This window comes from Idiotropiscis lumnitzeri, chromosome 18, assembly GCF_059441095.1.
Source record: "Idiotropiscis lumnitzeri isolate Australia: NSW breed Sydney's pygmy pipehorse chromosome 18, RoL_Ilum_1.0, whole genome shotgun sequence".
In the NCBI taxonomy this organism is placed as follows: domain Eukaryota; kingdom Metazoa; phylum Chordata; class Actinopteri; order Syngnathiformes; family Syngnathidae; genus Idiotropiscis; species Idiotropiscis lumnitzeri.
Genome location: NC_142408.1, coordinates 2,208,278 through 2,234,703, shown reverse-complemented (window position 1 = coordinate 2,234,703; position 26,426 = coordinate 2,208,278). Strand labels below are relative to the sequence as shown.

The window sequence follows — 26,426 nt, the reverse complement described above, 5'->3', positions numbered from 1 at the left end:
ACTAACATGGGGAGAGGATAGGGGGCGTGGCCACATCCTCATTAAAAGTAGGCGTTTTTCACTTTTTACAATATAATACAATACAACTTTAATTATATTTCCTAATTTCTCCAAAATGATAAGGTAAAAAAGAAAATGCTATGGGCACCTTTGGCGTTGTCCTCCTTTAAATAAATTCTGCAGGCACAAATTGATGAGCATAAACCCATTATTTGTCAAAGATGACTGAAATGCTGCATTCAGGTATTTCGCACCTGTCCAGGATTATTTTATAACAAGGCTTCACCTTATTTCATTTACGGTAAGAAGGAAGTAAAAAATAAACCGTGTGAAATAACCACTGTGTGGAGATTATTTTTTAAAAATTAAATAAATACGTGAAGCGTGCGCCAAGGGCTCGCACGTGCGTCTTTACGCACGGCGCTGCTGCGTAAAGACGGATTGGCTGCCGAACACACCAGCCGCCGTACGCGCAATTTGATTGGCTGCAATGCCTGCCTTTGGCAATGACGTTATGCCTAGTCCGCACACGTACACGCGCATGCACACGCGTACATACACGCACACGCATACGCGCGCGCACACACAAATCACAGACACAGAGGCGGCAGGAGAGAGGGAAGACGTAATGGTTTGACTGTGTGCGTGCACTTGCGATGATCGTGGCTCCTGCATTAGTCTGCACATTCCTCAAACGGGAGGCGCAATGAAGGTAGGTGCCCCCCCCCCTTCCGTAAACCCCTCTCCATGTCATTTATAGTACAGCTTGTTTGTGGTGACATGGCAGTGACTCACTTGTGTTGTTAGCGCTTATACGCACAGTGCCGCAGCTCCCCATCCAAGGTGTTTGATTATGTTTTACACGGAGTTCAAAATTGAACACGGGCTTCATTGCAGCATTGGTGATTATTTCCGGGACTTGTCATGGGTTATCTCGGGTCGTGGTGCGTGTTTTTATGTGCGTGTGCGCGTGTGGTCGGTGCGAACGAGAGAAGCGAACGTGAAGCATACTACACGCACGCACACGCACACGCACGCTGACGTGCGTGCGTGCGTGCACACGCACACGTGCACACGCACACACTTGGAGAGTTCAGTGGACGCAAAGCCGCTGCAGCCACCTTCCATTCGTCGCTGTAATCCGCTCTAACGAGATCGCGGGGGCGCGCGCTCCACCGGAGGAAGGGGGCAGAGGGGGGTTGCATTCTGCACGAGGAGGATTTTGGGGAGACGTCTCGGTGGGGGGACGCCAGGATCGCCCCTCAGCTCCACACTGTGTCGGGGTTCTCCCCTGTGTCTGTTGGCTGCAGATGAGGACGAAGCGATGACGTCATATACTCAACCAAAACATACCGTACGTGCATCTCCAATCTTCCATGAAGATATCTCTCTAATGTGCGTGTGCGCGCGTGTCTGTGTGCGAGATATAGTTATTTCATGACAATTCAATTAGTAGTCCAATTTGTCATTTCGCCAATTCATATTTGGTACATCTGAGATACAATACAAGAGCATTCCAGGTTATTTTGGATTGACGCTCGGTTAAAAATAGCTTCAGTCGTGTGATTTCACATTGCAGTGGCGTAGATGTGTCGTGCAATTTTCATCTTCTCGACTAGAATAATTGACCACTTTTAGCTTCTGTTTAGCCCAAGCACATTAGCCTGTTGACTGAATCATGGTTACTTTGACGCTTTGTTGATTACAATAAAAAAATAAACATTTTTTTCATGCTCTGGTTCAAAATAAATGAAACGAAATTAGCATACCGAGAAGGCCACACGAGAGGTTTCTGCACAAGTTTTTTTTTGCGGCGTGCGGTGATCCCTGCGGCTGTCGATTTTGTTCTACGCGCTCGAAATGTTTTTCTGTCCTGCCTTCAGGTCTCCTGAATCTCTTTATTATGCAGGAACAAATCTCACCCCGCCTGGCCGCAGCTTGAGTTTTATATGCATTCATTCCGCACGGGGAAAATAAGAGGAGAAAAAAAGTCTTGTATGTCGTATATTTAAATCAGCCTTTGTGGCGTGGAACGTGGGCTCCCTTTAGTGTGAGAAGCAACAATCACTGAATGAAATGTTCAAACCGTGAAACATTTTATTGTGGCTTATACTCCTCCAAAAAGGCCATGAGGACATGCAAACTCCACACAGGAAGGCCGGAGCCGGTTATCCATTCCACGACTTTGCGCAGTCAGGCCGGTCGTCCACCGTGCCGCCAAAGAAGTGCCGATAAAACACATTTCCGCACATTGTTAAAGGAAAGTCCTATTTAGTAGACATGCCTGCAGGGTTAGAGCTTCCCCTGGCCACATATAGTGTCTTGTTCTCTGGATTACGTAAACCGTCACTAAGCAGACGGCTGAGGTCACATCACAGCGTGTTTGTGACAAGTCCGAGCCAGGAGGGAGCTGCCCGGAAACCAGAGGTGAATTCCTGTATTGTGAGCTTCACAATGCGCTTGTGTGTGTGCGCTTGTGTGTGTGCGTGTGTGTGTTTGGGTCAGTTATCGATTGACACGAGCTGGTACAGTCCAGGCAGACGGGGTTTTCCTTTCCCCTCCTCCGGTCATTAATATCCTTCTGAGCTGTGGCGCCGCAGTTTCATGTCGTCAACAAATAGTCTTCAAGACGTTCGAACATTCTGCAAGAGCGTTTCCCCGAAATCTTGTCTTGAATTAGAAGTCGCGAGTGAATCGAATCGAGCGGCTCCATTTTAAAATATATCGCCGTACAAATCGAGTTGTCTTTTGTTGGACAGATAAATGTGTGTGTGTGCTCGTCAGGCGGGGGCCTCTTCCATGTGGGCATCATGCTGCGGGCTGCTGAACGAGGTGATGGGCACGGGCACGGTGCGGGCGCAGCAGCCCGGCTTCGGGGCCGGGGCCGGGCCGTTCCGCTTCGCCCCCAGCGCGGGATACTCCACGTACCCGCCCGCCACTTCGGGGAGCGCCGGGCAGCTGTGCAAGGCCTGCGGACTTGCCTTCTCCGTCTTCAGACGCAAGGTAAGACACTGACAAGTGCAAGCTCACATTATTTTGTCTCAGTCATACTGTCAAACACGGATGACTACACTTTGTCCAGCAAACAGTGATTCAGGCCAGGTTGAAAAATGTTTGTGTAAAGTCGCTGCAGTTGTCCTACACAGTTTTCATTTATAGCTTGTCGTAAGATTTAAGAAGAAACCTATTTATTTATTTTTATTTTTTTTTATTTTTTTTTTGTTGACACATAGAAGTGACATGACACTCTTATTCCTACTTGCCTATCCACTCTACAAACTCCACTCTAAAAAATAAATAATTATAATAGAAAACAAGTGCCCCCCCCCCCTCCTCAGCAATTAAAAAGCCAATTTTCCACAATATGTTCCCTTTAGTAGAGCATATGAAGAGTCACCGCCTGGCGATCATCTGCCTGAAGCAATTGGACTGAAATCATTAAAAAATAAATAAATAAATAAAAAACCTCTCCACTCAGTCAACCTTTCTTTCCGTTGGCTGTGCCATCTTTGCAAACGATACCAGAATTGTGAAAATCGTATTCCGTCACGCTGACATTTGTCATGTCAGAGTATAATGGCAGAATGGCAGAGTGCATGTGTGTGCCAGTCAGACGTGCACGTGACAGCTATCACTGCACGACGGACTCCCTGCGATAGGCTCGTTTGTGAGTCAGCGTGATATTTTCAGTCCACCTTTTAATAAGTGTCGGGGAGGATTGCGGCAAATGAGAGCGGGGAAGGTGTCCATGATGGTGCGGAAGCGAGACATATTTGCGTGTGAGTGATAAGCAAATGTTTACCTTTCACATCTTTTTGAAGCGTCAATCCATTCAGCTGCTTGGTGTAAATGTGGATGGAGAGTAGAGCTGAAGGATTTTGAAAAACAATCTAAGTGCGATTCCCCCCCCCCCCCTTCAATATTACGATTGCGATTTAATATGCGATTATTTTTTGAAGGTCCTCTTTTTATTTTATTCAACAAACAGATTGAATATATTTTTTTTTGGGAGCTTTTTTTTTTTTACACTTTGCTCTCAATTATTTTATGTTACGCCCACCTTAGCAAGAAGAAAACAATTCCCGCCCCCCCCCCTCCCTCGCCCCACCACCCACTCTCCACTGCATCTATAAATAATAGCATTTTCGTTGCAAAACAAACCAACACCGTAGAGTTAATACTCGCTGCGTATAATGGGCAAGGAGGGCGCCACTGCCACCTGCTGGAGTGAATGTGCAATTACACCTTATTGTATTACGGCGGGAAAAAAGCATGTTCCCCAGGTTCCCACGCAGCCCCCTCAGCATCGGACCACGGGGGGCGGGCGCCACACTGTTTGAGAACCACTCCTATAATGCAACGCAACACAAATGTGGAAAAAGTGCAGTGCTGAGAGCGTTGTTCCAAATATTAATGTTCTTGGAAAGAAACACAAGAGAATTCATATGAGCCGTGGTGGTGCTTCTTCATCAGGTGGACCGCACGATGACTGACACTTTTGGGTTAAATCCCATCAGTCTGTCTGTTTTCGACTACAAACGGCAGCTGCAATGAGCTCAGTGCCGCCTTCCGGGGCCACTTTTGCGTATCAAAGTTTGCGTGGAGTCGAGCTTATTTATAAGGAGCCGCGAGAGGCTCCATGGACCCTTTCAAATGCCGACAGGAGTCAGACACGCAGACGTGCAGTATTTAAGAGCAGTTTATTAAATGATGCTCGAGTGGTATTAAAAAGCATGACTGATGACATCCCTTTGGTGTGAGTGTGCAGAAACCGAACGTGAATATTGAAGAGCTGAAATGAAAATGAAAATTTTGTCGAACTAACTCAAGTGTAGAATGTAAGAATAAAATCAACAAATGTTCGCCTGATTAGAATGAGATGTCCCTTTCCTGATTACCCCATTGTTTAATTGAGTCATTAAATAAAACGTAACGAAATTTGGACGTGAAAAATTAAAACAAAAAATCCATATAGGTCGGGTCCTAATTATAAAATTGAATCCCCTCTCCTCGACAGCATGTGTGCTGCGACTGCAAGAAGAGCTTCTGCGCGCTGTGCTCGGTCCTGCAGGAGAACCTGCGTTGCTGCGCCACCTGCCACCTGTTGCGGGGCACCGCCTTCCAGAGGCCGCGCCTCATGCAGCTGCGTGTCAAGGACCTGCGGCAGTACCTGCTCCTGCGCAACATCCCCACCGACACCTGCCGGGAGAAGGAGGACCTGGTGGACCTGGTTCTGTGCCACCGGGGAACCAGGGAGCCGCCCCGACCCGTGATGGTGGTGCAGGAGGAGGAGGAGGAGGACGAAGAGGAGGCGGATGGAGACACACCCGAGGAACAAGAGGAGGGAGATGACGAAGATGACACGGACAGCCTCCGCTCACGCGCCGCCTCGCCGCACTCGCCCGCCGGCTCGACTTCCGAACAGTCGCTTGGATCCGCTTCTCAGGGAGTTGTGCTCAGCCCAAGTGACAGCTCAGGGACCCCAAGCCAGGTGACACACACACACTTACAGTAAAAAAAAAAAAAAAAAAAAAAACGACCCATTCCCATGAATAATGTTCTGTGAAGTTACCAATATTCTGACATACAATATTTTATTTTTAGTGTATAGTTATTTTTCTTAGATAAAAAAATACACACTTTCGGAATTATTTTTGAATAGAAACAGCATCATAGAATTTCAATAACTGGTTAACATTTAAACTTGACAAATGGCCCATCTGTTTCTTTTGTAACGCGGCCCTCGAGTTCATTGAGCTGAATTCTACAAACAATTATGTTGATTTTCTCTCCACTGACTATGAAAAGTCTCCGCCGCATGCATCCTGCATTCATGTGACAGCTGCAAGCAGCAGCGTTTACTCTCTGACTGTCAGTGCGTGTGCACGTGCACATGCACGTGCGTGCGTGTACATGCAGACCAGCGAGCAAGGCGGCTTAAGCCCTTTGCCTTTTTTTAGGTCGCTTACATGAGCTGAGTCAGTTATGTAACGCGCACGCAGGTTGACAATTCCCTACAGCAACGCAGCTGACACCAAACGCTACACTAAACACCACATTAACACAATATCACAACACGCGCACGCGCACACAACTTCCTGCATGGGCACTTTGCCGGCCATCTCGCCATCATGCTTCTTCGTCTGTTGTTTATCGAAGTTATCAAGTATTGGCTGGTGGCAAAATTCCAACATTTCTTATAAATGTGAATGAAGAAACATTTCTATATTTAGTTTTAATTTGATTATTTATACACGTTTTTATCAAAAAAGGTTTGTATGAAAGAAGGACAGAATGAAAGAAAGAAAGAAAATGATCATTGCCACTTTTGAACCCCCAACCTGAATTTGAAACCTTAACCTTAATTTCGAACCCTGCGTTTGACACCCTAAACCAAATTTAAAACCTTACTTCAAATGCTCAACCCTAGTTTAAAACCCTAATTTGAAACCCTCACCTGAGTTTGAAAACCTTCTTAAAAGCCATGACCTCAGGTTGAAAATCTACTTTGAAGCCCTAACTCTAATTGAAAACCATCATTTGAAACCTTAACTCTACTTTGAGGTTAAGCGTGTAAAAAAATGAGCAAATCGATCAATTCTGTATCCAATTGCATGCCTGTAATAGCAACTTTCCACCCATAGAGGGAGCTAATAAAACATTAAACGGTTATTTATTCATTTATTTTCCCAACCTCTTGTCTTTCAGTTTTAACGGTTTCGTCTTTGCCGTCACACGTACACACAAAAAGTCAAAGAAAAAGCAAAACACTCACAAAAAAGGGGGTGTCTGTTGAGGCTGAGGTCGTCATCTGTCTAGCCAAACCAATGCATTATTCAGACGTCCGAGGAGGAATGTGCTGAGACCACAACACGCACACACGCGCGCACGCACGCGCACACGCGCAAGCAACTTGAATCAAGGACGAGCTCATCTCCATTTCCACTACGAAACTATTCATTGATTCCGTCTCCTTTTCATTCGTGACCTCCATCTTAAAAGAGAATCATTAAGCGGCGAGTTAAGTGCCTGCCGTGCGTGCAACGGAGCGCGCGCGTGCTCAAATATGTCTCCTGTCGTATTAGATAACCGAACAGATGTACTCTGAATATAAGCACTCGATTCCTTCTGTGCGATACTGAAAGTCATCGGGTAATGAGGCGCATTGTGTGTGATGGTGTCAAGGAGGACTTGATTCACTTGGAAACATGAAAAAAAATAAAAGAGAGAGAGAGAGAGAGCTTTGAAATGAAATTTATTCGAGTTGTGTTTAGATTGAAGGTCAGTTTAACACAGTTTAGGAACACAATTGTTTGTATAAAGTAACAATGTATTCGTAGTCGAAAATATTTTTGATACAATTTTTAGCATTTTTATTTGTATTTATAATGTACGTTTTAAGTTGATTGCATTTTATATTTAAAATTTACATTTTTTTATTTTGGCTATACCATTGCATGTAAATTAAGGTGTTGCAATTTATTTATTTATTTATTTAATCGTTCAATTTATTTTTTATTAACTCACCGTGTGCATACGAATATTGAAACTAACTAAACTAAACTCTGACGGCCGTAGCGGTTGATTATTCCTTACTTTGTTGCTCTGTTGTTAGTTTTCCCCTCAGGAGCGAGAGGACACGGCGAGCGTGTCGCTCCTCAATCTGGAGCAGACGGCGAGCACGACGGAGGCGAGCCCGGCCGTGCAAAGGAGGGTCCGCGCTTCGCTGTCCGACCTGGACGACGAGGACGCCATCGAGAGGCTGTCGGTTCGCCAGCTGAAGGAAATCCTCGCCAGAAACTTCGTCAACTACTCGGGCTGCTGCGAGAAGTGGGAGCTACTGGAGCGTGTGCACCGCCTCTACCGAGAAAACGAGCACAACAGAAAGTCCAGTAGGCATCGGCAGCTTTCAAAACACATTTTACATCTTGACGTTTTTAACGAGACTTTTTTTTCTTACTCTTATTGTTTTTTTTCTTTTAGTGGGAAACGTGAGCATAACTGCAGGTACGTAATTCCACATACGCATTTTGCAGTCCACAAAGTACCAACTATATATATTTGTTAACATTCTTTAAATGCCTTCCCTCTTTCTCCCTGTCATATTTTTTTCCTCCAAAGTGGTTGCATATCCTCCACCTCTATGCAACAGTGCCGTCGGAGGTAAGTTTTTTTTTTTTAACCTACTCAGAATATTACGGTGTAAAGCCATGCACTCAGTCACAGATACTACAATAAGAATGGTGGAACTACATAAGACAACAACAATAACTGCACTTCACATCTTTCCATATATTTTAGTCAAGTCCTATAATCAGCGATTTAAATGAAGTCACGTGACTCAAGTTAGCGTTTTGCGTTATATGCGCTCGGCAGACGGCGTGAAAGCCCAGCTGGCCTCCGACGAGAACCTTTGTCGCATCTGCATGGACGCCATCATTGACTGCGTTCTGCTGGAGTGCGGCCACATGGTGACGTGCACCAAATGTGGCAAGAGGATGAACGAGTGCCCCATCTGCAGGCAGTACGTGGTGCGGGCCGTGCACGTCTTCAAGTCCTAGAAAATTTCTCGCCGCCAGAGACGCTTAAAACGGGCACGAGCGGCTTGGACCGGCGGTTCTCCTGGGACACGGCAGGGGTTCGAGTCGACATGGTCGACGGTAACATGTGCAATACAGTTAAAAAAAAAAGGAGACTTGTGATTTTTTTTTTTTTTTTTTGTAGAATATTGCTTTTCGTTTAACAACACATCTTATTTTAGCAGACGACGCCAAATAACACGCCTATACACTCATACTCTTAACTTTGTTTTTCATAGCCAGCAAGCCTGATGTGACGGTAGAACAAGGTTTCATATTTATTTCTGTCTTTTTATTTTTTTAAAGCAGAGTGACATAACCCTGTAATCAAATCATGTCCGTGAGGTAATGCAGTGATTCTTAGTGTGGTACGTGTATCACCAGCAGTACGCAGGCTCCCTCTAGAGGTATGTGAAAGCATTACAGAGTACAAATCAAATTCACAGCAATCAAAGCATAAAATATAGTGAACCCACCTCCATTGCGGGGTTACATTCCAGATCACGGTTGCAATAAGACAAATCCGCAATTTAGAAATACAGTATTGAAACACTCCCAGAGCATCTTTTACATCATTTATAACGTTTTAAAACACACTTCAGAATACTGCAAATATTTTAAAACATTTAAAATATTGAGTCGGACCAGGAGACACAGAATATACGTTGCAAGTGTGTATCATCCAACATCATCCCATTCGTCATCGTGGAGTGAACAAAAAAAGAACAAACTTATCGTTTCACAATATACATCAATAATCATGCTCAACGATGTACATTTTAAAAAAGGCGGATGGAAGAGGTTTTAGACGGTCAAAAATCACTTCAGCGAGGAGGAGGCTGATCTTGTTCCGTTCTTCTTCCAAATTTACAGCGTTGGACAAAAGTGTGTCGCACCCCAGTGGCGGAAAGTGGAATTACACCACAAACAATAACTATACCGATAAATTCCTGGACAAAATAAAATCTTCAAAATAGTGGGACTGTGAACCGAGAACCCGCAATGGATGGGGTGAACTGTACAACCAAACATATTTCAAATTTTCTCCTTGCACGTTTGTCAACGCAATCAAACAAGCACTAGAATTATTGGAAAGATTGCGCACCATCATTTCTTTTGAATGTTTTTGGTCTTTAAAAGTATATGTTGTACAATTTCCATGATTTCTATCCGTATTTTAAAAATATATGGCTCGAGAAGGATGAAAAATGAAAACTGACGCAAATCAGGTGTGCGGGATTGCTGTTACTGTAAATGTTCATATAGATAGCGTCTAACATTGTGATTATTCGGAATGAAATGTATATTTTTACATGGACTCGGTGGGAGGCTCGGAGGTTTCTGAACAGAATGTATTCATGACAAGACCTTTAAATATATAGATGGTGTCGGTTGGCAATTTTTTTTGTCACACATTCCTCATTCACGTATGTTCTTTTTTTTCATTATTTGGTTGAACGCGGCTGTTTGTCAACGGACGATGTCATTCACGGGCAGCTACAGTCTTCTGGAGGCCACTCATAATCCTGGATCTTTCTATTTTGGAATGGTTGGACCTTTTTATTTTGGTAAACAAAACAAAAGATAATTTATTAGTTTCAATAAAACACAGTCAAATCTGTTTGATCCAAGTGTTGTTTTGTTTTTTTAAAAGGCTTTTAATATCCCAAACGTTCCCTAGAGGCTTTAAATGTGTACAGCATTTACAGTCAACATGTAGAATACACATAGAGTGGTTTAACCGTACCAAATAATGTAAACATGTCTGATGACTTTTAAAGTATAAAAAAAAGTACAAAATTGGAAGTGAACAAAAATCCACATAGAAAGACAAGAAAAGTGCATTAAATTGTCCTCACTTTTTGCACTGCTTTAAATACAGTTATTCTCTTTCTGTTCTTTTCTAAAGTGACAGCATTCAAACTAATGATGCTTAATTTTGTTGAAAGAGCAAGCATGCATGCTGAGCTAAAAGTAGACTTTCTCCACAAATAACACACGGAACGGCAGAATGATGAACTTTTAACAGAAGCTTTTAGCAAGGAACAAAGAAAAAAATTGTACATGTATAGCTCTAAGCAAAAACAAATCAAGAGACCTTGTTTTTCCCTTTTGTTGTTGTAGTTCTTTTTTTTTTTGGACCAGTTTTAATTTTCTGCAATTGGATTTTGGGAAAACTTAATATTTTCCGGATATAGTACTGTATATAATAAATTAGTTTCAGAAAAAAAAACATTTTAAATGTAATTAGTGTCCATCATATTCTAATTATTGAGATGAACCTGTTTATATGCTTGAATACACTCGACAGTGTCAGCATTCGTGAAATAGGCGCAAGAAACGTAAACTATACAGACGTTAACGAAGAGACAAATGTGCTTCAATAAATATGAAAGTGAAAAATAAAAACAATAACACTGTGTACTGATTATCAATATCAGTAGTATAATCCATTATATGAATGTAGGAAACGCTTTCTGCTACAAAAATAGTCACTCTCGAACAGAAAAAAAAAATTGAAGAAATAAATAAAAATGTTAGACAGTTGCAGTCAAAGGTTTAGAGATGCTTCCTTGTGCTATCGAATGGGAAGGGCTGGCTAAACATTTGGCAAGAACTGTTTCCTTTTTTTTTTAAATACATTCTGGCTCAGTAGTTGGCAAGGGGAAACAGCACACAGTGCCTTTATCCTCTTTTTTCCTTCCTCCTCCTCCAGTGGTGCTGCAGCGCCCCCGTGTGGAGCGACGCATTAATCGCGGGCAGTGGCGCCGGCGGGTTGGATCCTCTGCAGCAGTTTGTCGTCGATCAACTCAAACTGAACACTGACCGACATCTCGGCCACGAAGCGCTGGCAGCCCTCCCTGCTCACCTGCTTGCAGAAGCGCAGGTCGATGCGGCGGATGCTGCCGCAGCGCTTGAAGTAGGTCAGCGATTGGTCCGTCACCCTGTTGCACACTGGCGGGGCACAAATGGCGAGGGTTAGTAGACGATTAGAAAAAAAAAAAAAAAACGTATCATGAAAACGTCCCCAAGATGCCACAAAAATGGCGCCAAAGCAATACTTTGTATTTCAGTTTTCAGCATCCCACCTGAGAGGTTGACATCCGTCAGGGAGTCCCGAGTGGTGGTCCCTGCGGCCGTCAGGATGTTGACGGACTGGTCGGTGACGTGGTTGCAGTAGCTCAGGTCCAGCTTGGACAGCGCAGCCATGTGGCGGATGATGAGGTGCAGCGTGGCGTCCGTGACGTCCAAGCCGGCCAGACGGAGGTCCTCCACGTGACGCAGCTTGCTACGGTTGTCCAGCTGGCCTGTAGGGGGCGATAAACGGCGGAGGGAAGTCCATGATGCGGTAAAATCCAACAAGAGTGAATCTAAACGTACGGAGAAAATGAACAGTTGGTACCGGGCCTGTTATCAGTAGTGGGAGAGAGCAGGTCCCTCATTTGGGCGTCTTTCAGTCCCTCCACCCACTGAACGTCCAGCGTTCTCAGGAGAGGACAGCAGGAGGTGCACAGAGCGGAGACGGCCACCCACGAGCACCCCGACAACAACAGCACTCGCAAACCTGCACGGACAGCTTCAGAATTGAGTTCTCTTTTACACTTTCACTACAGAAATCACTGCAATTTTGACGTTAGCGTTGCGTCAGAAGACTGAAAGGCACAAATAGAGTACGTGGATCCTCACTGGACACATTTTTATAGGCCAATGGCAGGACAAATATAGACAATCAAACATGCAGATTGTTTCGTCACAATTATAACTCAACAAACTGTTTTAATACCTGGCAGTCTGTTGATGAGCCAGCTGAGTTGCTTCTTGGAGATGTTAGTCCAGCTCAGGTCGAGGGCGACCGGCTGCCTCCGGATGATCCCGCTCAGCATGAGAGGTGTGATGGACTTGCAGCGGTTCAGATTGATGCGCTTCCACAGCCTCTTGTCGCAACACCTGGCCATCAACAAAATGTCATTTTTAATAGAGTAAATACTGCCAACAGGTGGCAAAGGTGTACACAATATCCAGTGAACCGCAGCAAAAAAAAAAAAAAAGTGTGAAAACTCACCATCGGTTCCACGTCCTGCACACGCGCATACACACGCAGAGATCTCGGAGCACCAGGTGAGCGAAGACGGACATCCAGGCCTCGCGCCGCATGGCGTGCTCCAGGCCGTCATTCAGGGGAAGCCGGTCGGGCGGGGGGCTGATGGGAGGCGGTCTGATGACGTGGCGCTCCATTTGGACGCATTTGGGCGGCGAGCGGCAAGGCAGCGGGCGCTGTGCGAGCGGCGCGACCGGAGTGCTCCGGTTGCAGCTGAGCGGCGAGTGGCGTCGCGGAGTCCCGTTTTCCTCCAGCCTGTGTCGCATCCAGCCGCCGAGGTCCCCGCTGCCATTATTTAGAGGCCATCTCGGATCGGGCTCCGCCTTGACCGGTCTGTGGTTCCGATTGGACGGGAGCTCCTCGGATTTGAGCGTCCTCCTGTTTTGATTGGTCGCCTCTTCCCTTTTGTCCTCCGACTTTGGCTGACTGAGAAGCTGGTTGGCCGAGCTTTTCTGGTGCTTGACGCTGTCTTCGATCTTGACCAGGCGTCTGCGTTGATAGCGAGCCTTGAAGGGAAGCAAATTTGCATGTAAATTCCTTCAAGTAGCATATGAAAGAATGACCTCTTCAGTACAAAGTAGTTGCATTTAACTATATATGTACAATAATGTTCAATTATTCCATCACAAGACTTTCTGTATTTTTCCAATAAGAAGCCAGGCTAAACTTGGCTCCACCTCCATGCACAAAGCTTGTCTCTCTCGCTGTTTGTATCACAACTACTTTCCTTCGGCGCCATCTTGTGGCATCTTAGGACATTACTGACAGAGCACAAAAATATCTTAAAACAAGAATTTTGCTGAGTAAATTGAGGAAATGATCCATGGCAAAGAAAAAAAAATGAATTTGTGAATATTGAAAAGTGAGTTAGCTTTTTTTGAATGATCAACAAAAAACTAATGTGGAGGGGGGAGATTTGAATCACATGACTGGATTCATTCCATCACTTGTTGCAACCTTACTTTATTTTCTGGTGACATCTCGGAGGGCCTCTCGCCGGCCTCCTCGCCGCCGGCGCTCGCTCCCACTGCTGAGGCGCTTTTGGACATCTGTTTGCTCTCTCCGGTCGCCGTCGTTCTCCTCAGAGGATTCATAAACACTTTGGATTTGTAGTCGTCTTTTTCTCCCTCCTCATCGTCGTCCGCCTCTCGGCCGTCCAACTCCTTTTTGGCTTTGAAGTGAAACCGGTGCACAGAAAATTTGTCTTCCAGGTTGTCCTCGTACTCGCCGAGGTCGTTTTCCGTCTTGATGTGCCGCAGCAGCTTGGCGCTCAGAGGCTGGTCCAGTTTTGAGATCTTTGCAAAAGAGACAACAGTGAGGATCGACATGGACAGCCGTCATTTGAGTTTGGGCAGACAATTACGAGTTCACTAACAGCCGAGTAAAAAAAAAAAAAATGTCCGCAACTTTTTTCCTAGATTTTGAACCATGCGGCTAATACAAGGGTGCAGCTTTTCTGTGGACATTTCTTTCACCACTAGGGGCGCTCTATAGTTCAGAAAATACGCAATAAATCTTGTTTTTTTTTTTTCTCTTGGGTCTGTTCTGTTTTAATCAGCAAAGTTGTTGCCGTGTTAAAAAGCACAGTTTTAATCATTGGGGCCCTTAGCTTGTCCTTAGTTTGCGTGGGCCCTGTGCCAGATGCAGGTGTACCTAATAATGTGACCCTGACCTTCCTTTTGACATCACCGGGTTCGTCTTGAGTGTCAAACAGTTTCCTCTTTTTCCTCAGAGGGTTTTCCTCCAGTCTCGGCCGAGGCGAGCCATCCAGGCACAGCAGAGGGGGGCGCTTCTTGGGAAGCTCGTCATCTCGTTCGGCTTTTCTCTTGGCGCCAACGGTGGCCGGGGAAGGCGAGGGGGAGTCGGGCTCCTCCTTGGCGTCCCGGACCGGACGACCTTCTTTCAGCAGCGAGCCCGGGAGGTTTGAGGCGTATTTGAATCCCGGACCTCTTTTTTGCTTTGAGGCCAAAAAGATTAGAAAGCAGAGAATCACTTTATTCCTCTTGATTGTGGTGTTGATCAGAAACGACCTTGGTGAGCACATAATTAATCCATACAGTTGCTTACTTTGCCCGTTTTCCCAGCGTGGTTACACGTGGGACACTCCCAGCAGTTTGGCAACTCGTCATTGATAACACCGCTGGAATCTTTCACCTGCACACAACAACCATGTGAAGATTAGAAAAAATTACAATAAAAATGAGTAGGGGAATATAAATTCAATTTCATTTTTTTTCTTTTTTCAAAATAACCGAAATGTTAAACTTTCACTGATATTTGTTTTAATTAGAAAAACAAAACAAAACAAAAAAAAGAGAAGGGTGCAGAGACTTTCCAGGGTCAGCTGCATCTTTTAATTCTATCAATTTATGAGATGTTTTAATTTTTGTGTTTTTAAATTTGAACTATAAAAGCTTGTCAAAAGTTATTAACAGCTATGACGTTTCCGGAAAAAAAAGTCCAAGAGACTATATCAACAACAACAACAATAATAATAATAATAATAATAATATTATTATTATTATTATGAAAACTTGATATGCTAGAGAAAATCGATGGCAGATAAGCGGCAGATAAGAATAAGGGCAATAAAATGGATCTAGAAAAGTTTACTTGCAGTTCTGATTAAAAACTGTTGTAAAAGGTTTTTGACCAGTGTAAAGGGTCAAGTCCTAATTTTCTCCTTTGCATTACGTTCCTAACACATTGCTTGCCTTTAAACAGTGAGGGTGTACAATCTCGTTGCAGATGGAGCACTCCATCAGCATCAGCTGGAACTTCCCCTCCTCCTCCTCCACCGTGTCCTCCTTGCCTGCTTCTAAGCAAACCACACACACCGCCGTGTGTGGCAGCACCGGCTGAACACAGAATACGTCATCGACATCATCATCATCATGTGAACTGTCAGTTGAAGACAAGTGAGCAAAAATGGCTTTTACAGTGAACAAATGAATGACTAATAGTTCAAATGTCAATGTAAAATTGTTTATTTTAGCAGTTAAATAATAAGTCATTACTGTAAGTATAATATCAAAATTATGTATTTTTTAATTAGATATTTTTAAATGAAATGTACAGTACATCTTAAATTTGTTAATGATTCAAATATTGAATTGGATGAAGGATTTATTAAAAAGTATGAATTTTATTATTGACAAATATATATTTATTATATTTATAATTAGCCAACTTATTTGTAGATGAACTTAAAGGAATAAATACAAAATACAGTATAAAAACTGTTGATGTTATTATTACAAAAAAAATTATGTGGTTGCAATTGTATACCTTATTTTGTAATTCATAATCCATTTGCTTATAAATAATTAACCAATTATTAAAGTAAATTAAAGTGTTATTTAATTAATACAACATTAAATTGAACAAAGAATAAATACAGTTTCACCAACTTTAGTGGTTGAGCGTTAAATGAATGCAAAAAAAAAAATAAAATAAAATAAAATAAAAAAATAAAAAAAAAAAAATATATATATATATATATATATATATATATATATATATATACTCCAGGACTATTGATCATACAAATGCCTGCTGTGCTGGATTATACAACCCCCTCAACCTCCGAGTTCAACTGACAATGATACACTTGCAATTCCCAGCACAAGAGAGCAAGTGGCGCTCCTTGGTGTCACCATAGCAACCATCTGGATGAGGCTTGAATGAACAAGTCCCCCAGGTCAAGGTCTAAAAATAGCCGTGAAACAATAACTAAGAATGCAATTTCTGTTGAAAAGGGGGACTAAATATTTAAAATGCCAGCATTGATGTGGGATTGTAATGCAAAATGTGGAATGCAGAGAACCCCCCTCTCAAGATAGATCACCACCAGCCGAGTAAAAAAAAAAAAAAAAAGGATCTTTGACGTCTATAGCCATCAATGGTAGAAAATGAGTTCAATGGATTTTGCAATTTGTTTCATGCACAATAACATAGAGTGATGCTTTTCTTTTAAAAATGTTTTGGAGGTTGGAACAAATTAATGCCCTCTCCATTCATTTCAGTAGAGTAACGTGATTTGAGATGTGTTTGGAGTGAATTGAATTCATCACTCAAGGCACCACTAATCAGTTCATTTTAGTGTACGTTTTTTTGGAAGCAGAATAAACCCGTGATATAATAATGGAGGTAACGTACCGCGATGCACTGCCTCATAATGCACGACTGCTTCATGCGTCCCGGCCCGCCAAACTTTTTCATGTCCTTGCAGAAGTGGCACTCGCCGCACTCGGTCCGCAAGCAGGCCTCGCACTTGCGACAGCGAGTGCGTCTCCTCCTGGCGCCCGACGTACTGCTGCCGCCGCTGCGCCCCATCGGGACCTTGGGGGCCGACGCCGGGGATGTCGCCATCTTGGGCTTGGGTCGGTGGGGAGGCCGGGCCTGAGGGGCAGAACACATTGATCCATAAGCCAATCAGATTTAGTTTCAGATACCAAGTTCAGGAAACAAAATAGCTCAGGGGTGTGCAGACTTTTGTGCTAGAAGGTCGTATTTGAATTTAAAAAGGAGAGATCGGCCATGTAAAAAAAAATGCGTTGGTAAAATATGGAAAATAATTTAAATAATAATTTAGTCCTGTTTTAATGTTTCCATTTGACTTTACTTGGATATCACCATTTAACTGATTCATCTAAATTAAAAATTTTACATGCTTATAAAAAATATTATTTACTAATATTTTTCATTTATTATTTGCAAAATATAATGAATGATTAACCATTTATTTAACAGAATTAGGAAAATGTTTGTGGATGTAAAAGTGGTTATTTTACAAATATGTTATTTAAATGACATAAATCAATCGATTACTTGCATTATGTAAAATTGAGAATTTTACAATTTTGTTATATTAAAATAACTGTCATTTAATAAGATAAGACATGCATGCATGTAAAATTGTTATTTTATTTACAATTTCAAAAATTTAATGTGGGACTGAAAAACAATTTTACACTTTAAATTTGCCTGAATAAAAGCGGACTTGAAAACAAAAGAAACATTTTCCTGGCGGCACAACATATGGCGCGACGATCCTTTTTCATACAACAATGACACAGCAACAGGAGTTCAGAACATTCAGACATAAGAGTCACCCTTCTCACAGATGACAATGAATGGATTAATTGCCGGTTAATTCTCTTCTGGTATAAAAAGAAAAACAAAAAAAAAAAAAAGAAGCATGCTGAGGTGGAAGATGAAGCGAAAGAAGAGATCCATCAAGACGCTCCCCGGAGGCGTCTTCCACATTTAGCTCCTCACTTACTCGCCTGTTTCCACTTCAAAGAGGAAGCGGACGCTCTTTGCTACGTTTTCACTCTCTGGCAGCCACGATTGTGCGTCGTCGGTGGGGGGGGGGGGGTTACTATGCGCTAAATGGGTGCCGGTTCATACAACTGCAAAATGGAGACGTCTTTGATCTGGGTCATTATCGATCCAAATGTATTCTTCGCTCGGGTGCCAAACATGGCTGCTTGTTTTACACCATACAGTAACGTCTACACTTTGGCAATTAGATTTGCATTTACAGTTCTTCTGTCTCTTTTGATTCCTGCATCCTTCTTTCCATTCAACTCCACATAGTGGATATAAAAAGTCGACACACCCACAACCCATGACATGTCGACAAAGCGTCTCTTCCCCGTCTGTGTTCGTTCGTTCCATCCAGCCATTCTTTTCCTTCTACATTCCTCTCTTTCAATCTTTTCTTACTTCCTTGCATAAATCCTTGTTTTCTTCCTTCCTTTGACCGCGACTTTGCAACTTCTTGCTTCCTTCCTTCTTTCATACAATCGTAATTACCATCTCTCTTTTCTTTTCCCTGCTTTCCTTCGTTCATTCCATCCTAGCTTCTTTCCCTCCATCTATTTTTCCTTCTTATATGAATCCCTCCCCCCTCTTTATTTTATCCTTCCTTCCTTCAATCTTTCCCTCCTTTCATCGTTCCAGCCTTCCTTTCTCACACTCTCCCTTTCTAAAAAAACAAACAAAAAAATAATGTACATGTATATAGTAAACAATATAAATTGATGAAAACAAAATAAACATCAGCTGTTAGAAATCAAGATCAGCTGTCGCTCGGTGCGGATTTCATTCCCCCCCACCCCCCACCCCATCGTCAGCATAGCAACAGCCCAGTTCTGACACACACACACGGACACGCGCACAGAACCAATAAGATCACTATTGACACAATGAAAGAGAAGCGCAGGGTGGTCTATTATTCGAATACTGGCGTGAAATGTAGGAGCCAGTCAGATGTCAGGTTAGCCAACGGGTTTAGTGGGAGATACTGAATGGGTTCGGGATGCTGTAATCGGGCCCGGTCCGGATCTGAGGAGATTCAAATGGGGATTACGGGCGAGGAACTACAAGAACAGACGAACAACACCAGTAATGGGAATATCGGCAAAATACAAAAATGAAGCAAAGCACAGCAAATATGATTTGACGGAAATATAGAATATCTCATCAATGTCCAGAAATGTCGCTGATGTCTCCTAATATGTGATAATCTGATTAAAATGTTTGTTATATCTCTATACAAACCAAAAAAAAAAAACAGAGTTGCCTAAAGTTGTATTGTATTTTCCATTTTCTTTGGTTTATTGCACGACTCATCAGTGCATCCCCCCCCCCATAATCCTAATTAAAATGCAACTACTAACTGTCCAATTAAGTGTAATAACCACATGTGATGCTAAATGCCATTGGAATTAAAAATTGGCTTTTTTCAAGGAAAAAAAAGAGTCATCATACAATAACAAATATATCATTTTTAGAGAATTTAAATATATATATATATATATATATATAGTTTTTTTTTTTTTTTAAAGAATTCCTTATACTCTTCAAAAAAAAGAAAAAAAAGGACAAGCGTATTTTCTGGATTATAAGCATCTTAATTTTTAATGCCACTAATATATATATATATATATATATATATATATATATATATATATATAAATGTGAATGAATATGAATAGCAGGGGCCCAATGAATTTGATTGATCGTTCAGCTTTCGTTATGCCATGTTCAAGAGAGGTTTGAATTTTCAAACAATATTTCGTTCAGATAAAACTTATTTTATTCACAACCGCAAGACGTATTGACATAATCAAGTACTTGCACTCTTTATCGGCCAGTACTCAAATGTAAGTTCTTGTATTCTTGTATTTATCCTTTTTGACTCACAAGGCAACAACTACAATATTATCATTGTCACAATTTGGTAAAAGGGTGCAACAACGGTCCTCTGTGTGCGCGTTATGTCACGCCGATAATGCTGAATGGCAATAAATGGAAAAAAATAGATAAATAAAAAATTCAGAAGAACAAATCTACTGTTTGTACATTGCAGTTTCAAAACCAATCACAGCCTTCAGGCTCTCAGCTGGAAAAAAACACACTTATGGAGGGATTCATGACACTCAAACGCACACACGCAGCAAACCTGTCACATAAAAGACCAGCAAAGGGAATTTCATCTGTGTTTATCGTCAGGTAGCTCAATCTTCCCGCTACGCAGCAGAGGTGCTGCGTGCACACACATTCCTCCGGTGGCCTCGGCACTACGCAAGCCTGCTTGAAAGATGGGCGGGTGGGGGCGCCTAACCTGCTCCGAGTCAGAGTCGTAGTCCTCATCGTCGGCGCTGAGCGACATGGCCATGGTGGCTTTTTCACACGCTGTCCAACGCGCGACCAAATGACATGGCTGCACTCGTCTCCTCCTCCTCCTCCTCCTCCTCCCTACAACTCCACAATATCTCCAGCAGATGTCGGCAGCACAAGACCAGCCAGCCTCATTAATATACGGGGGAGGCTGTGCGCAGCCAATGAGAGGCTGGCGTGCATCCCAATAGGTACGCCCTCCACCAATCAGCAGAGGAGGTGCGCATAGATTCATAATCATCACACGATGAATTGCCAATGGAGACAGACGGCAGTAAAAAAGGAAAGCAGAAAATTAGAATTCATCTTATTTGTTACAGGGTTTTTTTTAAAATTGAATGTTATGTTTATGAGTTTATTCTGGCAATATTACAATTTTTTCTAAACTGATGTAACCTTTTAACTAAAAAAATACAACAATATTCTCCTAATTTTTTTCCATCCATTTATTATCTGTCCAACGTATTTTAAAAATCTTAAAACTATGACATTTATCTTGGAAAAATTCTGATTTATTGCTCACAATTAAAAATAATACACATATACATAAATATAGGTTCATTTTTATTTGAAAACATGTTCTCAAAAGAATTCTAATCGGATAAATTGTTTTTTTTTAATACTACAACTACGGCCATGAATGAAGTTTTTTACCTATTCTTTTATCTATTCTAAATAGTTGGTTGTTTTGTCACACACGTAAAGAGGTAATCGCCCACGTGACAATGTTTGGCTCGTCGCTCCTCACTGGATTCAACTAGTTGGTGTGCCAAGAGTGCCATAGATGGGAAGGAAGGTCAAGCAAGAGAGAGGTCACGGCGACACAACGGCCTCGATCAACTCACCCAACTAATGAGCAAACCTCGTGGCGTGCAGCGTATCTCCTCTCCTGAGGAGAGGGGATGCGCTCATATTCATGACGATCACACAGGGCCAATACAGACAGATGGCATCGCATTGCAAAAAAAAAAAGCAAACACAGGTGCTTGCACACACAAACACACACACACACACAGGGCTGTTAAGCAGCAGGTGGCCGTCGCATCTATGCAGGAAAAGCCATGCTAGTTTGAGCTCCTTCTGAATTTTCTCGCCGTTTTGTGAACAATGCAGAAGAGCGACAAAAAAAAAAAAACTACCTTGATGGTTTTCTTTGGCCAGAACACAACCGGAAGTCCAGTGATGGCTAACTTTGGGTCATCATCGGCATGTTCCTTTAAGACCACCTGCAGCCGACAATAAAAAAGACTTGATTAAATTCATGATGTCGATGGGTAAATCGTTGTTGTTTTTGTTGCAATCTAAAAAAAAAAAAAAAAAAAGAAAAGAAAAAAAGAAACTCTTTTTCTTGTAATATCACGATATAGTTCTTTAAAAAAGTGATCTCAAAAAATACAACTTTAGTCCCTTTAAAAATACGACTTTGGGAAAGGGGAAACATTATCCTGGTCCGTAAATGTTTTGGCGTCCTGCAATAGTTTCATTCTCTAAATCCAGGTTCCACTCTATTTCTCAAATATATATTATTTTTAATCTAAAAAATGGCCAACTTTATTCTGCGTGCGTTTAGTTTTTTTGTGTTTACTTGAGGAGAAAGTGCTCCCTCACCTTCATGTCCTCCAGCAGGCCTAGCGGGTTCTCCAATCCCTCTGGAACTTCTCTCTTATGCTCAGGTAGCGACTCCAGCTTTTCCACCAGTTTCTTCAGGCCGTTGATTTCAAATTCCGTCAGATGAATCCACTTATTGTGCCATTCCAAGGTCAGCGATTCAGATGGAAAGTCCGCAGCGTTGGAGGCGGGGTAGCAGCTGTCCTCAGAGTAGGCGGGCAACATGGCTTCCGGGCGTTGCTGGCTGGAAACCACTTCTGGTTTTTCACACAGGTCATCCCTGAAATGTGAATCGCACCAGTCCTCGTTCATGTCCTGACTTCGCGAGTCGGAGCAGGGGCTGCCCATGTGGACTTTTGTCTCATAGTCTGGAAGGAAAAGAAAGAAAAATAAATAAATGCTATGCTGGCTTTCGGCTGACTGATAAGCTAACAAGGAAATTGCGGGGATGCCGTAATAAATCATCATTGATGATCATTTTATGTTATGGGATCAGTCGTATTATCGTTATTTTACGTTAATTGTTCTGTTAAGCACTTTGTTACATTTACAGCTATTGTGAATGCGCCAGATGAGCGTGATTGTGCTGACCGATGAGAAAAGGTTCCTTCCGGATCTCCTGAGAAAGGTAGGACCGTTTGGTCAGGCAGTGCATGTATCTCTCCAGGACGTACCAACACATCTCATAGTAGAAGGGGAAGCGGAACTTGGAGTGAACCTGAAGGAAAAAAACCCAAACATTTTTAAGTTAGTTTTAGCTTCTATGTCTTTGCACATCTGCTTAACCTCACCTTTGTACGGTTTTCAATCTCGTGGATGGTGAGCTGCATCGGAATGTTAAAGCTGTGCAGGATGTTGCCGCCAAAGACCAGCGTGTCCTCGGGAGTGTACACCGCATGAATCCATCCTAAAACACACAAAGACAACACAAGCTTAAAAAAAAATACATTTCACCCCAAAATAATGGACAAATAAAAAAAGAAAATATCATAACTTTTATAAATCTAAAAAGTTATCCTGCAAAATAAAACCCTAGTCTCAAAATAGTGTAAAAATATTTTTGGAAAAAAAGGTATATTGAAAATGTTCTATATTTTAGTAATAATTTAGTTACCTTTTCAGAAAAGTATCATTTTATTTATCTCGGGGAAAAAAAACAACAAACAAAAATCACATTTATCAAGAAAAAATAACTTTATTCTCATCATCTAAAAAATACATTAGTTACAAGAGTAATATTCCTACCTAACTCACAAAATGGTATTAAATCAATAAATAAATAATAAAATGTTGTGAAATAGGAACCCACCAGATGGGATGAAGAAAGTGTATCCCTGCTTGAGCTCCACTCTCTGGCATCCGTCAGCACGATCTCCCAGGAAGACGTCGCTCTGTTTGCCCGACAACACCCAGTCCTCGTACAGGGCCAGGTTGTGCAGCGTCGGGGGCACCAACCAGAACACCTGAGCGTCAACAAAAGGCAACAACATTCCCAAATACAGCATGACTTGTTATCTTAAAAAGATTCTGACTGGTTACTTTAGTCTCATACAATGATAAAGAAATACGTGTTAAGTAGAATTTGGGAAAAAAACGTATCTTTAAAAAAAAAAAAAAATCTTTCTCAAAATACCCCCCCACCAAAAAATAAACTAGTCTAAAAAAAAAAGTATGGCTTCAATCTCGTAATGTAATTTCTTTAAAAAAATAGAACCACTCTTGAAATGGTTGTCACGACAACACCATTGCATACACACTTTTTGCCCCTTGAAGACATGATACCACACGGAGGTTCCCCCGAAATCGATGTGGAAGTCCGTATAGCAGCCCTTCACACTCATCAAACAATACCTAGGACAGAAAATGCACATATATGGTTGGTTAAACAAATGTGCTTATCTAGAAACAATAGCAAAAGAGCACTGGAAAAGGCGTCGGGCGTTGAAAAGGGATGTAAACTGAAGAGTGCGAAGTCTCCAAGGGGGCCATTAATAATTCAGTCATGGAGCAAGATGGGAGTTAGAGTAGATGAGCCTTAATTTTATGGGAGAGAATCTCAGGAGGAAGCAGAAAAGAACATAACCGGGGGAATTATTTGAACAGTCTTACGCTGAGCATTTCTCAAGACATGACTAAAAATAAACTCGATCCCATGAAATACTCTCTATGTTCGGCGGACACAACATTAGGTACACTTGTCCGACTTTCCACTGCACCTACCTTTGGACTTTCGGATATTTCATCTCCGAGATGACGTTGGTGCCTTCGGTTTGGCTTTGCTTCAGATACGAAGGCCACATGTTGTCTACCCAGTCCACCTGATCAACCTGGGAGGATTCGAAAAGAGGCAGCACTAACTTTCTAATTCAGGCTACAACGAACGATTATTTTAATCATTGATTCACATGTCGATTATTTTCACATTAATCAATGAATGGGATATATATATATATATATATATATATAAATATATTTATAATCGGACATTGACAAATCTTTTCAGAAAAAGAATCTTCATATGTTAGGACTTGATTGTCATAATATTTTGAGTCCCCCCCCCAAAATACAGCTTGATTTTATTCTCATACTTTTATAACTTTTTTTCTCTAAAATTATATTTCTTTTCCTAATATTCATTTTTCCCCAAAATTGATGTTAATATTGAAGAAAATATATTTACTTAATTAATTAAATTTTCAATTGTGTGTTCAAAATGCCATCATTGATTACTGGTTACTCGATTTTCCGAGCAACGCATAAGGAGAGTGACGTACCACAGTGGGTCGCTTGATGAGGTTCTCCAGCTTGGTGTGGCTGAACTCCAAACTGATCACGTTAAACAATTTGTCGCGCTCTTCCTCCGGCGTCTCGTAGTAGCGCACAAACTGGGCCATGCTCATTTCCGAACCTTTCTGAGTGCTCACGTCCATCACATCCACCGAGCGACGGCTGCCTGAATACAGAAGTAGGAGACAAAACTGTTCATACAAAGTAGGATCAGATGGATAAAATTTTTTTTTTTTTTTTTTTTTTTATTCTGTCAAAATTGTTTTGAGGGGCCAAATGCATGGCAAAATGACTCAATAATAGCATTTGACTTACCGACTAAGCCTTTAATTTCCGACACTGTGAATTCCGGATCGGGCATTCTGTGAACATTTAAAAAAAAAATGTTTTGCTCAGTTGATAGTTATTGTTCATTTTGTAAAAAAAAAAGGAAATAAGTACTTACATGATCCCAAGTCCTTCTTTCTCTTTGAAAATAAGTGGAACTTTTAGACCCTCCCGTTGCACATATTCGTACGTGAAGTCTGTACGTACAGAAAAGGGGGATGATTCATTGCTCATATAAACTGATGATGTGAGAGTGTGTGACCGTGTTTTACCTTTAGCTTCCATAAAACACGCAAAGTGTGCGGCGTAGTTGTCACTGGCCAGCTTGTCCTCCACACTGAATCCTCGGATGTTGACCATCTCCTCCACATCGGACAGGTCCTCATTTTCGTCATACAGCCGCCGGCAAATGGACCGCTACCCGTTTTCAAAACACACGCTTTAAGGTTGTAAATTTACAACATACACATGACATTCACTTGCATTTGTTTCCCCCAAAATGTTGATGTTCAAAAAACAACCGCCATCAAAAAACACTTTTTCTCCAAAACACAACTTTTTTCCTCAGAATGCAAAAACTTTTTAAAGCTTTTTATCTTAAACAACAACAAACCATTCTTTTAAGCTTTGTTTTGCATAAATACAACTTTTTAACCCCCCCCAAAAAAAACATTTTTTTCAGAGTATTGCATCTTTTGCCCAAAAGAAATAACTTATATTCATGCAAAATATGACTTTTCATCTTATATTACCTTACATTTTATTTTTCCACTCAAAAAAATTACATTAATCTTGCACACAAACAGACTTGATTCTTATAGCATTTTGGCCATTGTTAATACTCCTTTGTGTGCTTCTATTATATACCGAGGGGCTTTAGAATTTTATCTAATTATGATGTCAAATTAACAAATAACGTGTTGTGACAAAACAAAACAAAAAAAGGCTTTCAATGTTGACCTTACAATTCTGTCTCGCATGCAATGCCACATAATATTAAAAAAAAATAATGAACTTGTCAGCGCTGTGATGTACCAGAGATACAACTACTATTACTACTACTACTACTACAACGACACGGTGCCTGGCATTAGCTCGGCTAACTAATTAGCTCCAAGCCTCTGCCCTCTCGTCGGGCAAACGTCGCCACGGCTCTCGGTTACTCACCAGCCGGCGGCCGGACTCGGCACACCTTTCCCCATCCTGAGCCATGGCCTGCTGGGGGAAAGACTCTTCCACTCGTTCAGCCTCGAGACAGCATCTCCGCGCGTAGCGCGCAGCACGCTTCACAGGTCCAAAACAAGGGAACCATGTTTTTGTGTGTTACGTCACCACCA

General features: G+C 42.0%; 2 protein-coding genes across 6 annotated transcripts; one reads left to right on the top strand and one right to left on the bottom strand.

Moving 5' to 3' along the window:
• Window positions 1-554: 554 nt before the first annotated feature.
• LOC148318924 (E3 ubiquitin-protein ligase RNF34-like) lies at window positions 555-10,200 on the top strand. Of its 3 annotated transcripts, none has more exons than XM_088280771.1 (7): window positions 555-712; window positions 2,785-3,003; window positions 5,018-5,491; window positions 7,616-7,892; window positions 7,984-8,007; window positions 8,122-8,163; window positions 8,377-10,200. In XM_088280771.1, the coding sequence occupies exons 1-7, from the start codon at window positions 707-709 to the stop codon at window positions 8,559-8,561; spliced, it is 1,227 nt and encodes a 408-aa protein (XP_088136897.1). In that variant the 5' UTR covers window positions 555-706; the 3' UTR covers window positions 8,562-10,200. The 3 variants fall into 3 exon arrangements, with proteins under 3 accessions (XP_088136897.1, XP_088136896.1, XP_088136894.1); XM_088280770.1 differs by lacking the exon at window positions 555-712 and adding an exon at window positions 1,215-1,354; XM_088280768.1 differs by lacking the exon at window positions 555-712 and adding an exon at window positions 1,375-2,427.
• A 17-nt stretch (window positions 10,201-10,217) lies between these two features.
• LOC148318923 (lysine-specific demethylase 2B-like) lies at window positions 10,218-26,406 on the bottom strand. 3 transcript variants are annotated; one of them, XM_088280765.1, is made up of 22 exons: window positions 26,257-26,406; window positions 25,362-25,506; window positions 25,208-25,286; window positions 25,078-25,124; window positions 24,750-24,928; window positions 24,196-24,302; window positions 23,733-23,826; window positions 23,285-23,438; window positions 22,767-22,882; window positions 22,567-22,693; window positions 21,976-22,343; window positions 21,507-21,593; window positions 16,837-17,079; window positions 15,393-15,536; window positions 14,746-14,832; window positions 14,351-14,644; window positions 13,641-13,973; window positions 12,643-13,184; window positions 12,364-12,527; window positions 11,983-12,144; window positions 11,669-11,887; window positions 10,218-11,534 (listed from the first exon to the last, which is right to left on the bottom strand). In XM_088280765.1, the coding sequence occupies exons 1-22, from the start codon at window positions 26,299-26,301 to the stop codon at window positions 11,329-11,331; spliced, it is 3,942 nt and encodes a 1,313-aa protein (XP_088136891.1). In that variant the 5' UTR covers window positions 26,302-26,406; the 3' UTR covers window positions 10,218-11,328. The 3 variants fall into 3 exon arrangements, with proteins under 3 accessions (XP_088136891.1, XP_088136892.1, XP_088136893.1); XM_088280766.1 differs by having other exon boundaries at window positions 14,351-14,635; XM_088280767.1 differs by lacking the exon at window positions 10,218-11,534 and having other exon boundaries at window positions 11,728-11,887; window positions 11,961-12,144.
• Between the last annotated feature and the right edge of the window lie 20 nt (window positions 26,407-26,426).